Source organism: Podarcis tiliguerta (assembly GCF_965153285.1).
Source record: "Podarcis tiliguerta genome assembly, chromosome: Z".
In the NCBI taxonomy this organism is placed as follows: Eukaryota; Metazoa; Chordata; class Lepidosauria; order Squamata; family Lacertidae; genus Podarcis; species Podarcis tiliguerta.
In genome coordinates this window covers 48,226,579-48,239,236 of record NC_139553.1, presented here as the reverse complement: position 1 = coordinate 48,239,236, position 12,658 = coordinate 48,226,579, and the positions used below count along the sequence as shown (strand labels likewise).

The 12,658-nt window shown below is 43.2% G+C and overlaps 1 protein-coding gene across 4 annotated transcripts in view; it reads left to right on the top strand.

Annotated features, from left to right (window-relative positions):
• The window catches only part of FRMD7 (FERM domain containing 7), a 34,300-nt gene that overhangs the window by 11,166 nt on the left and 10,476 nt on the right, over window positions 1-12,658 (top strand). For 2 of the 4 annotated variants that reach the window (XM_083422614.1, XM_083422613.1), the window contains exons 2-7: window positions 1,686-1,790; window positions 4,057-4,099; window positions 5,422-5,455; window positions 8,353-8,450; window positions 9,511-9,625; window positions 11,290-11,437. In XM_083422614.1, the coding sequence (XP_083278740.1) occupies window positions 1,686-1,790; window positions 4,057-4,099; window positions 5,422-5,455; window positions 8,353-8,450; window positions 9,511-9,625; window positions 11,290-11,437 (543 nt within the window). The other 2 variants (XM_083422612.1, XM_083422615.1) reach the window with 2 other exon arrangements.

Genomic DNA, 12,658 nt, shown 5'->3' with positions numbered 1-12,658 from the left:
TAGAGAATAACTAATAAATGAAACTAAGTGGGAGATGCAGTATTGAAAATTAAAACATAAGAAACCACAGAAGGGGGGTGGGATGGAAGTCAAATTATATTTTTATTGGGAAATCTAATTAATCTGTATGATTGTTTAAAAAATTCAAAAATATTGAATAAAATATTTTTAAAAATTGTTTCAGGGTGCATGAATTAGAGACACTTGTGTCAAAATGCAAACCAAAACTGATTTATCCCACCCATCCCTGGTCTGATAATCAAGAAATAAGAGCCAAAATTATATGGAGTTAACTACAGAACATCTTATTTCAGACCCTCCAAGTGTCCCTATTTTCCAGGGGCACCCCTGATTTAAAGAAGTTGTCCCAGTTTCTGATTTGATCCCAGAATGTCCCCCTTTTCCTTAGGATGTCCCACTGGAGAAATGTTGGAAGGTATAGAGTTATCCATCCGCAAGTTGTCTGAAGGCAATTCTGTATAGGGAAGGGTTTTTTAAATGTTTAATGTTATATTATGTTTTTATATATGTTGGAAGTTTCCCAGAGTGGCTGGGGAAACCCAGTGAGATGGGTGGGGTATAAATAGTAAAATTAACATTAGGGAATGGGACAACCCTATTTTCATCGGAGAAATGTTGGAGGGTTTGTTATTTATGTATTGAATTTATATCCTGCCCTTCTGAAGGAGCCAAGGATGGCAAACAAATTCATGAAAAAAATTAAAAAGCAAAATCATTCTAGAATGGTTAAAACATTAAATTTTTAAAATTACGATTAAAAACATCTAAACTCAGTTGCAAGCATTCTAGAACAGTTGTTTTTTTTTAAAAAAATGATTCTATCCAATGATCTTAGGGTAGCCAGGAACAATATTCAAATACTGTTTTCAAGTACATCTTGAATATTAATAATGATGGAGACAGATAAGCCTTGCTAGGGAGAGCATTCCACACCCAAGGAGTCACCACTGAGAAGGCCCTTTCATGGGTCACCACCAACAAGGCCTCAGCGGCCCATTGCAGAGTTTGAGGTGATTTGTGTTAGGGAAGGTGCTGTTCCAGGCCTTCCTGCATCTCAGCCGCTAACATCTTCTGACCTGAGGTGGTGATGAATGCACAACTCTCTGCACAACTGCTCCCTTTCAGATCTTGACTCTTTGGTCCAGGAATTAAAGTATGTTAACTGTGTTGGGTTCAAAGGGAGGATTCAAAGGACACACAAGCAGAGTCTTCTCTCCCGTTTAAGGAGAACAGGGAAAGAACTTCTGCTTTGTGTAACAGAGACTTCTGGGGCTGCTGGTTGTGGTTGCATGTGGAACTGGAATTTCTGGGCTCCGGCTAAGTGCCCTATAACAAATTACGCATAAGGTGTTTCTTTATGTTTAAACAAAAATGGATTAAAATTATTTCTTTTTTTAAAAAAAAGAATTGGTTGGACGTGTGAGACTCAGAGCCATAAAGCCCACTAGGTGACTTTGGTCCCGTCCCTGTTTCTTAGCCTAACCTACTTCATGAATTGGGAAGGCCTAGAGAACCATGAACACTAAGCTTGAAGGAAAAGTGGAAAATAAATAAAACAAACAAAAGTTCCTTATTTACTGTACTGAAACAATATTGTTAATCTTCTTGATCTCTGTGTTGTTTACCTCGCTGGCTTCCCCCCTCCCCTCTTTCCCTTCCAATAGCAAAAATCTTCTGGCAAAACATTGTTCAGCCTAAGCTGCAGCCACCTGAACCTCACAGAGAAGGAATACTTTGGGCTGGAGTTCTGGAGTTCTGCAGGGCATACTGTAAGTGAAGGCATTTTGAATCAACTTATAGGGGTGTCACTGAAGGCAGGTTGTATATGAGGTGCTCAGTGGTACCACTTCAGGTGCTGGGTTATGTATTGCTCTGACTGAATACCCCTCCACTGAAATGAAATGAAATGTTGGGAAACTAGCATGTGCTAGTAACGCAAGGGTTACTGAAAATTCTGTGCTCTCAACTGCTGAATTCTGCAACCTCCATAAACAGTGCAAGAAAAGGAAATGCATGTCTCCTTATTTTGAGTAATTGATTCTTCCTGTTATGGGGAAGTGAATGCCTCCCTCCCCCATGCCTCCACATTGAGAGCCACCCCCCCCCCGCCAAAGGATTCCAAAGCCATTCCACAGGGCTGTGAACCAAATGGCACATTATTAAATTTCATAAGAGGATTGACAGATTTTCAGAACATGCTGTTTTTGAAGCCACCAGTTCCGGAAATTTAAAAATGAAAACCTAAAGCAGTGATTCCCGTGCTTTTCAAGGCCAATGCCCACTTTGTTCCATAAGCTCATCCCCAGCGCCCCCTGCTCTATGCAAAACCTTATTTAGAATAGTGGTTTGCACAACCCACTAAGAAAACGAATAAAACCATGAAATTCAAAACAGTAACAATTGCACATTCACTCAAAATCCAATCAAAAGCATTTTGTTTAATCAATTCAACAAAACTGATGAATTTGATCCACTGACGCCAGCTTTTCAAAGGCTGGTTGATTGCCCTTTACACCTCCAGCCAGCTCCTCAGCTGCCCCGTGCCTCTTAGCACCTCCTAGGTAATCCTACAGCTTCCAAGGGTCGCCACTGCAAACCACAGCTGTAATTATATATGGGGCCAACATGCTGAGTGGGGAATACATTATCCAACCCCTGAGGCATCTGAAGGCTGCCCTGTAGAGGGAAGTTTTAAAATGTTTCATGTTTTATTATGTCTTTATATATGTTGGAAGCGGCCCAGTCAGAGTGGCTGGGGCAACTGAGTTAGATGGGCAGGGTATTAATAGTAGTAGTAGTAGTAGTAGTAGTAGTAGTAGTAGTAGTAATAGGTGTCCCTATTTTCATCAGAGAAATGTTGGAGGGGGTGATGTTGTTGTTTTAACATACATAAACACAAGCTTTCTGCTAGCCTTCCTAAATGTGCTTCTTTTGGTATCAGCGCCGGAGGTACAATCGACTTTGTGGATGGGGGAGGCTCTGCCTGGCCTCTTTGCTTTCTAAGCAGAGCTGTTTAAAGTGTACTCCATTTGAAATGGCTCCCCAGCCACACAAAGAAAGATGCACACAAGCAGCCAAGACTGTGTTGTTTTTGCTCCCTTTCCTTTCCCACTGGTGAAAATTCTGTCTCCGGACCCCAGTCTCCAGAAGGGAAATCCAGGTTTGGAGGCGGAGAGGGAGAAGCAGGGAATCTAAGTGGCTCAGAGCATCAGTGGTCCAGCTCTGCATCATAAAGACAACAATGGAGGCCATTGACTTCTCTTTGCTTCATTAACTTGCTGGAGTGCAGTGCGGGTAAAAACAGGGCTCTGCATTTATAAGGAGCAAAAGCAGTGAGTCTCTGCCTGTCTGCTGAAAGGCTGTTTTTCCTCCTCAGAAGCCATTCAAGGAGCATCACTCAAGGATATCCGTCCTGAAGCTGATTAACTGGGCTGCATTGTTCTTCAGCTGCCAGGGGCTGATGAGTCTATGCATGCAGCAGAATGAGATGGTAGAGTCCTGATGTGGTTGGACAGACTGTACCACTTCACAATCAAGTGTATAGATGGCTTAACAAAAAATTTTAAAGCTCTGTTAAAATATAGCTGAAACTAGACAATCAGCATAGCCAGAGGCCCCCTACCTTCCTGAAGCATTTCTGTTCCATTTGCAGGGAGGACACTGTTGTTACAGCTGTGTAAACACCATACATTTAAAAGCACACCCACCCAAGAACCCTGGGAACTCTAGTTTGTTACAGGTGCTGGGAATTGTAGCTCTGTTAGGAGTGAACTTCAATATATGTAGTGAACTTACAATATATGTAGATGTGTACACAATATACAGTTAAAGCACATTTAAATCACACATCCCACCAAGAATCCAGGGAACTGTAATTCACTCCTCACGAACCAAGAATTCCCAGCACCCTTAACAACTACAGTTCCCAGGATTCTCTGGCGGAAGCCATGTGCTTTAAATGTATTGTATGTTCACAGCCCTGGATGGTCAGGATCAGCCCAATATCTTTTATGCTGCACTTATGTCTTCCTACAGGCCTGGCTGGAACTTCTGAAGCCTATAACAAAGCAGATTAAAAGTAAGTATTTTTGTTATCTATGCATATATTTTAAAAATACTTTTCTAAAGCAACACTCAAGGGATGGCAGGGAGATGGAGCACTGATCCAGGGCTCTTCTGGCTCACCTTCTCCTCTCCCCATCAATGACACCTAGGCCACATCCACAACATACATTTTAAAGCACTATGATACCACTTTAAACAGCCATGTCTTCCTCCACAGAATCTGGGGAGCTGTACTTTCTTGAGGGGGCATTAGGAGGCTCCTATTCCCCTCCCAAAGCTGCAATTCCCAGAGTTCCCTGTGAAGAGGGATTGATTGTTAAACCACTCTGCAGAATTGCAGCTGTGGGAGGGGAGCATGAAACATTACCAAAATATATAATATGGAGAAACCCCCTAACTCTAATGCTGTTGGGTGGTTGGCAAAGCTGGCTCAAGACACTTGGGCACCTGAGGTGAACCACAAACTGGTGTCCCCAGCCGCTTTTGCCAAGGAAGAAGGGGTGAGGGAAGATCTACATCAGGAACAGGGTGCAGGGGAGAGACAAAGATTGACATTGGGATTGGCTGCCCAGTAAACCCTGCCGCCTGAGGCATTTGCCTTATCTTGCCTCATGTGTGGGCTGGCCCTGTATAAAGATTCACATCGGGATCGGCTGCCCCTGAGGCATTTGCCTCACCCTGGCGGCTGGGCAGCTACACTAGACTTTTTTAAAACAGTGATGGATCTGCAGCAGGCATCTTCCATGTGTCTCTGGTTGCGCCCAGATCTGATAGTCACTTTGTTTTCTGGGCATGAAATGTTTCCATAGGCCAAGACTGGGGAACCTGTGGCCTTCTAGATGTTGCTGGACCCCAACTCCCAGCTGACAACATGGGGGTGGTTTCATTTATTTACCTGTTGCATTTATATCCCACCTTTTCCTCCAAGGAGCTCACAACAACCCTGTGAGGTAGGTTAGGCTGAGAGAGAGTTGCTGGTCCAAGGTCACCTGGTGAGCTTCATGGCTGGGTGGGGGGTCTCAGCACGGGTCTCCCAGGTCACAGTCCAAAATGCTAACCACTATGTCCCACTGGATGGATGTCTCAGATCAGGTGTCTCCCATGCCTGGATGTAGCATTTTAGAACCATGGGGGAATCAGTGCCGCACATGGGGATGATGGACAGTTAGTCTCCATCTTGTCTAGAGCGTTCAGAAAAGCTAATTCTGCAGGCTGTGTGCAAATGAAGAGATTTGTAAATGTTCCCGACAGACCTTTGAAACCAAACTTATGAAGATGTTGTGTTTTAAGATCCTAAGGAGGTTCTTTTCAAATTTATGGTGAAATTTTTCCCAGTGGATCCGGGCCATCTGAGAGAAGAGCTGACAAGGTATGTTTTATTTTTACACAGCCTCTTGGTTTTGTTTTTGCATTTGTTTCATTTAGAAATAATTTTATTTAGGGTTTTTATGAATGGGGGTTTCATTAAATGCTTAAAATAATTCGAAACGTTCCTTTCCCTGACCTCCTATGTAACTGGCAAAAGCAGCGTTTGAGGTATGAAAGCTAGGAGCTAAATGACACCTTAAACCTGGGTTATGGGCACAACAACAGAATGTCTAGGCGTACTTTTTTGATAACAAGAATAAAAGGTGAAAATGAATGAACTGCAGCTAAAATATTATGTTCGCTTTTCACATCTGAAGACAGCAAAAAAACAAAGCTATGCTTCCCCTGCCCACCCCCCTAATATTCTTAAGAGGGCCTTTTCTCCAGTCTTCAGAGAGTGGCTGGAAGTGGGGAGGCAGAAAAAGGTCCTCCTTTCCTTCCACTCTGCAGTTTTAATCTGAAATCTCTTTGGTGCTTCCAGAGCTCAGAAACTGCTTGCGCTAATGAAATACCTTGTCGCAAAACACACCTAGAACAATGGGAGTTTTGAACGCTGCGCAAAAGCACTAAATCAGCCTTTACCAACCTGGCCCCCTTCATATGTTTTTGACCGCAACTCAGACCAGCCCCAGCCTGTGTACAGCAAGGCAGGATGGAGCTGATGGCACTTGTAATCCAAAACATCTGGAGAGCATTGTCTAAATAATACATAACTGCATTGTTCATTTTATATCTATATATACCCATCTAGGTATTGTTGCATTTGAGACAACGAAGCTATGGTGATGATAATATTTATTTATTATTAAAATGATTTATTATATTTACATCCCACATTTCCTCCAAGTTGCTCAAGGCTTCATAACTGGGTGGGGATCTGAACCCTTGTCTCCAGGCTCTTAGTCCAACATTCTAACCACTAAACCATACTGGCTGCTATCAGTATAACTACTGTTTTCAGGACACTTAGAACTGCTTGCATAAGCATAGTTTCTCATGGATGGTGCCCATTGTATTGCAATGGCTATCACAATTTTATTGAAAATGGCTTTTATATGTATTTTTGCTCCCCATGAGCACAAGTGTCCTTAAAGTATAGAAACTTGGTAAAAGGTGCAGTAAAAATCAACAGAGGACTTTGAATGCACTGACCCAAACCCAGGAAGGGGCCCATATCTGTGCTTCACAATTGCACAACAAGTAGTCAGAAAATGGGACTAGGCAATGGGTTCAGCATCCTGCAGGATTCTTAGCTTTCATTTAAAGAGAAATCCAAGGTTCTAGCCCATAAGATACTGAAGATAGGTTTGAAAGAGTGCACAGCAACCAATGAGACTGCAGAAGCTGGATGGGAGGGGTAAAGCAGTTAACCAGGATGTGTAGCCATTTAGAGACAAGGATAACTAACTGCCTTGCCCATTCTGTCTTCCCAGCAAGAACAGATAAACAACTGACAATAAACAAATTTATGCAGATACACTTGTACTGAATACTTTGAGAATCCTCCTTTTAATCTTGCACATGAATCTAAGAAAAATTAAACAAATTAGATCTTCTATTCCTGAAGGCCTGTAAACTGGTCACCATGGTTCTACTGATGACGCCGGAGATTGGATAGTTTTATATTTTGTCTTGAAGCTTATTTGATTGGAGATGTTGGGGAAGAAAGAAGGTTAAAAGGGGTAAAAGTAAATAAGTGAAAAAGCAGTAAAAGCTGGAAGGAATTTGCCGACTGGATTAAAAACTGGTATACAAAGAGGGAGGTGGGAGGAAGCTGAGGAACCGAGTCAAAAAAGAAGGAATTTGAAAAATGAAATCTTTCTTTGTTTTGTTTGGGTGTCTTTGTTTTTGTTTTTTGGAAATTTTTGTGTTGGGGGGTGGGGAAGAGGGTTTTCCTTTTTGGGTTTTTGTATTTTTTCTTTTTTCTTTTTCCACTCTCCTTTTTCTTTTGGATATGTTTTTGTTTTGTTGTTATGTTATTGGAAAAATCAATAAATATTATTTTTTTAAAAAAAGATATTGTTGCCTGCCACCCCAATCTCAGAGCCGTGCAAGATTCCAGGAGTTCCAGGCGCTTACCCAGGGTTCAGTTTCCTTTGGAATGAGAGACTGTGGTGTCTTTATGATATATGGTTTATTTACACATATATGCAACCCGAGCCTACCATAGAGGGGCTCAAAGCATTAACACTCCAAGAGGGTCTTGCTTCTCCTATAGCCACACCCTTGGATTAAAGCGGAAATCAAGCATGGCTCTGACTCTCTGCCTTCCCAGCCTGCTGCCTTGTCTCCAGCTTTCAGCTCACATAACACAACTCTACACCCTGGCTTTTGTCTTTCCATCTCCCAGCGAGCTGAGGGAAGGGCTCCCACCCATTTGTCGTCTGGCACAGAGCTACAGTGGTACCTCTGGATGCGAACGGGATCCGTTCCAGAGCCCCATTCGCATCCTGAGCAGAACACAATCTGCGTCTGCGCGTGCATGGGCTGCGATTCGCCACTTCTGCGCATGCGTGTGACATCATTTTGAGCATCTACACATGCGCGAGCGGCGAAACCCGGAAGTAACCCATTCCATTACTTCTGGGTTGCTGGAGAACGCAACCTGAAAACGCTCAACCTGAAGCGTCTTTAACCCGAGGTATGACTGTACTTCCTTTGTTACCTAGATGGACCCATAGTCTGTCTCGGTGCGTGGTAGAATCTAACGAATACAGAATGATGCCTGATAAATTGCAGAATTGTTTTAGTCAAGATAAACAAGGGTTGATGCATGTATGTATTTGTGTGTTTTGGCACATGACCACTAGAAAAGGGTCTTACCCTCACATTTCCTTTGGGGCAGGGAAATTTTGAGGATCATCTTCCTATCAGTAACATCTCTGAAACGGTTTTTAGATACCTGTTCACTCTCCAAATCAAGAAGGATCTGGCCTGTGGAAGACTGCCTTGCAGCGACAACAGCTCGGCCCTGATGGTATCGCACCTTTTGCAGTGTACGTACAGCATTGGCCTGGACATCAGTTAGAAGTCTATACGAGGTTGGCAAAATGCAAAAGTTTCCACAGGGGTCTTGAACCTGCAAATGTTGAGTAAGATGTGAGCCATTCAGCTTTTCTCAGCCTTGCATGGCAAGCTGAACATGTCGAAATTCCTCTTCGCAGCTCCTGAAACAATATGTGGATGGAAGTGCTGCTGACCTTTGCAATTTTCACTGAATTTTGTGAGGCTGTTCTCCAACCAAATAATGTGCCCCAAAGTATGTAGAGCAGAAGAAAGTGTGCATAAGGATGCATGCATTAATGAAAATAACAAACAGATATGCTTGCAAAAATGTATATATCAGAGTAAATGTGTATACCAGGAGGAGTCTGGATTAAGAGGCAGATTAATTTTCATTAGGACTTAAAAAAAAAAAAAAAAAAAAAGCTTTGCTAGCTAATGCGAAAATGTAGACAACTGAACTAAAATGAGAAACTGAAATTGACATCCCGAACCACAATTTTGCATTTTGTTCCAGGCCCAGCCACTGTCTTTCTTGGGTCTGGTTGATTGTTTAGGGTTAAAAAAAAAAAGTTCCAACAAGCCTGTAGACTCTGTGGCTGAAGGTCTTCCAAAGATGCAGCACTTGCTTTCTTCCATGCAGTCTGCATATCATCTAAATTCATTGCATATATTTTTGCAACTAAAAAGTGCTTCTTGAGAAGCCAGTTTCATTTTGAAAAGAAAAGCTCTTTGTAGATTGATTCTGCATTATGCCATTTTGAAAGCAGATGTTGGCAATCCCTGCAATGGGAGACATAGTCACACCTGCCCAACGGCATTGTGGGTGGGCAGAGTCCAAGACTGCAATTGTCACTTCCTTCTTCATTCACCTGGGGCATGTGGAAAGAGGAAATGGCATGGGTGTTCAAGTGCACATCAAGCAACCACAACCACCCAGGTGGAAAGCCGCATGATGAGGACGAGCATGAATGATTCCAGATTGAGACAAGCTATATTTTTGTGCTATAAACTAGTTAGTGTGTATGCAGTTTATATGGTTTCACATTGCAGCGGCCCTGGGAGATTATCACGAAGAAATGGATCAAAAGCACCTGGAAACGCACAAATATTTACTAAACCAAGAGTGTTTGGTGAACAAGATCATGCATTACCACAAGAAACATATGTAAGTCCTTGTTTTTTAACTACTTGTCACTTTCACCTTTGGCAGAACAGAACCTGGAAGCAGCACTATGGCTGCTGTTTTCTGCACTTAAATTCTGTGTAAGAAAATGTGGATACTACAAATTGTATAAGTTAGGCAAATGAATTCCGCAGCTGCCCTCCCCCTTCAAGCACTAAAAACCTTATTCAACTATTTTCTTGGTTTCTGAAATCTCAGCAAACACTATTGTGTGCCCCTGTGAGTTTCTAGCTCTACACACGAGAAACAAAACAAAACAGAGATTCTCAGGGAGTTGTATGGTGTTTATATCCTGTTCTGTGCCTTCTGCAGAATATTTGCCAATCAAGTGTTTTTTTCTATCAAAGCAGCAGTCTGAGATGTTCTTTAATGATGTTTTGTTTTTACATTTCATAATGTTGTTGAGATGATGGTTGTTCTTCCCCACATTTAGGTCTGACATTTCCACCGTGATGTTCATGGTGGTGTTCATTTATCCACACCACCAGCCTGGGTTAATCTGAGAGAGGGTTACTGACCCAATGTCTCCAACTAAGCTTCACAGGCCAAGTGGTGATTTGAACCCAGGTCTGCTGTCCAAATCTGACAACCACCCCAGACCCTGCGATCATCATCTGAGGCCCTTTTTGGTGTGCTTCCTCCACGAGAGGTCTGGAGGGTGGCAACACAAGAAGGGGCCTTTTCTGCAGTGGCTCCCTGTTCGTGGCATGCTCTCCCCCAGGGAGGCTCGCCTGACGCCTTCATTATGTATCTTTAAGCACAAGGCAAAAACCTTCCTCTTCTCCTAGGCCTTTGGCTAATTAAACTATCTGTAGCCTTTTGAACTGTGATAATAATAATAATAATAATAATAATAATAATAACAATAATAAAACTATCTGTAGCCTTTTGAACTGTAATAATAATAATAATAATAATAATAATAATAATAATAATTTATTATTTGTACCCCGCCCATCTGGCTGGGTTTCCCCAGCCACTCTGGGCGGCTTCCATAGAAACCAAAAATACACCAAAAATGTGGTGGGGAGTATTGTTATTGTTTGTTATTATGATATATATTAGAGACGCGGGTGGCGCTGTGGGTTAAAGCCTCAGCACCTAGGCCTTGCCGATCGAAAGGTCGGCGGTTCGAATCCCCGCGGCGGGGTGCGCTCCCGTCGTTCGGTCCCAGCGCCTGCCAACCTAGCAGTTCGAAAGCACGTCAAAGTGCAAGTAGATAAATAGGGACCGCTTTATAGCGGGAAGGTAAACGGCGTTCCGTGTGCTGCGCTGGCTCGCCAGATGCAGCTTGTCACGCTGGCCACGTGACCCGGAAGTGTCTTCGGACAGCGCTGGCTCCCGGCCTATAGAGTGAGATGAGCGCACAACCCTAGAGTCTGGCAAGACTGGCCCGTACGGGCAGGGGTACCTTTACCTTTTTATGATATATATTTCTGTATTCTTATTTTGTAAACCGCCCTGTGATCCTCAGATGAATGGCAGTATAGAAATTTAATCATCATCAATGACTACAACAACTCATGGTTAGGAAAAGCACCCCACACATCTGGACTATGGGGGATTTGAATGTGGAGATGGGGGAGAATCCCCTGGATGAGCCCTTACTTGATGGTGGTCCTGAAATACTAATCTTTTCTTTCTAGAGGCAAAACTCCTGCTGAATCAGATGTGCAGCTCTTGGACATAGTGAGGAAGCTAGAGATGTATGGGATCAGACCCCATCCAGCCAGTGACGGTGAAGGGACCCAGATCAATTTGGCTGTCACTCACATGGGAGTCCTGGTTTTGCGGGTAAGGAGAAAAGCTTCTCCTGTCAATGTTTCAGGAGGTAAATGCAAAGTTGCTACTGTTAACAGCATCCACAGCAAAGTGCCTTAGTGCTGCTGAAGCACTGCTTTTCTGCAATACGTCAAAACAAATTCAAAACAGAGATTCCACGCATCACTTCATATGATACTTAAAAAAATATATGCAGTGCCCTTCTGTACGGCCCAAATCCTTCTATAATGAGTATTCAGTTGCCTGTTCCATTCAGCCAAGTTTGCTTGTATCGTTAATCAAACGCTTCCTGCTTGCAGGTTCAGCTCATGGTATTAGCTTCCTGTTGAACATGGAAGGAGAAATTAGTGATGAATCTTGGGTGGTGCTTCAGCTTCTTGCTGCTCTGGGCTCACCCTGCTGCCATTGTTGTTTAAAAGAAGAGCCAGCCTCTTTCTCCAGCACCCTTTGATGTGGGCGTCTCCAATTCTGTCTCCCCCTGGAAACCAAAATGCTCCAATGTCAAAACTTGGCATTACATGGTAGCTAGACATCTCTTGACCATATAATCTTCTGCCAAAAATAGTCACCTAATTTTGGGGCAATTACGTGGTACTAAGACTCCACAGCATATTTGCAGAGCAAACACATAGTTTGGTTGGTGTTTGCTGTGTAATGTGGGCGCTGAAAGGCCCAGGCAGACACACTTCCAACTGGGGAAGAAGCCAGAAAATGAAATCACGATCCACCCAGTGTTATATATCAGCAGAGATCAGAGTTTTCTCAAGCTCAGGAGACCTAAACCTTCCCAGGCCAAGAAGAAATGGCAGAGAACATAGGATTGCATGCACACTGGTCTCTGAGCAGTGAGAGACTCCAGGGTGCCTGTGCTTACCTAGGGTTCAGTTTCCCTTGAATGAAGGTCAGAGGAGACTGTGGTGTCTTTAGGATATGCATTTTTATTTACACTTATATACAACCTGAGCATAGGATGGAACACAGATCTTTACCCTTTAGGTTTCCAGGGAAGCCCTAAGTTCACAGCCTTGGGCCCAGCACAGAGTAGACATGCCTCCTGTCTCCAGCTTCTAGCATCAGCCCCCAAACTCACACATAAGCAGAAACCCTTGGCCAGGTGTTCTTCCTTTAGGATGAGGTGGCATGTAGCCAGGTGAGGTGGGGAAGGCCCACCCATTTGTTTCTATCACAACAGTGCAATGCCTTTGGAGATGGTAAATAGCAGTACTTAACTGG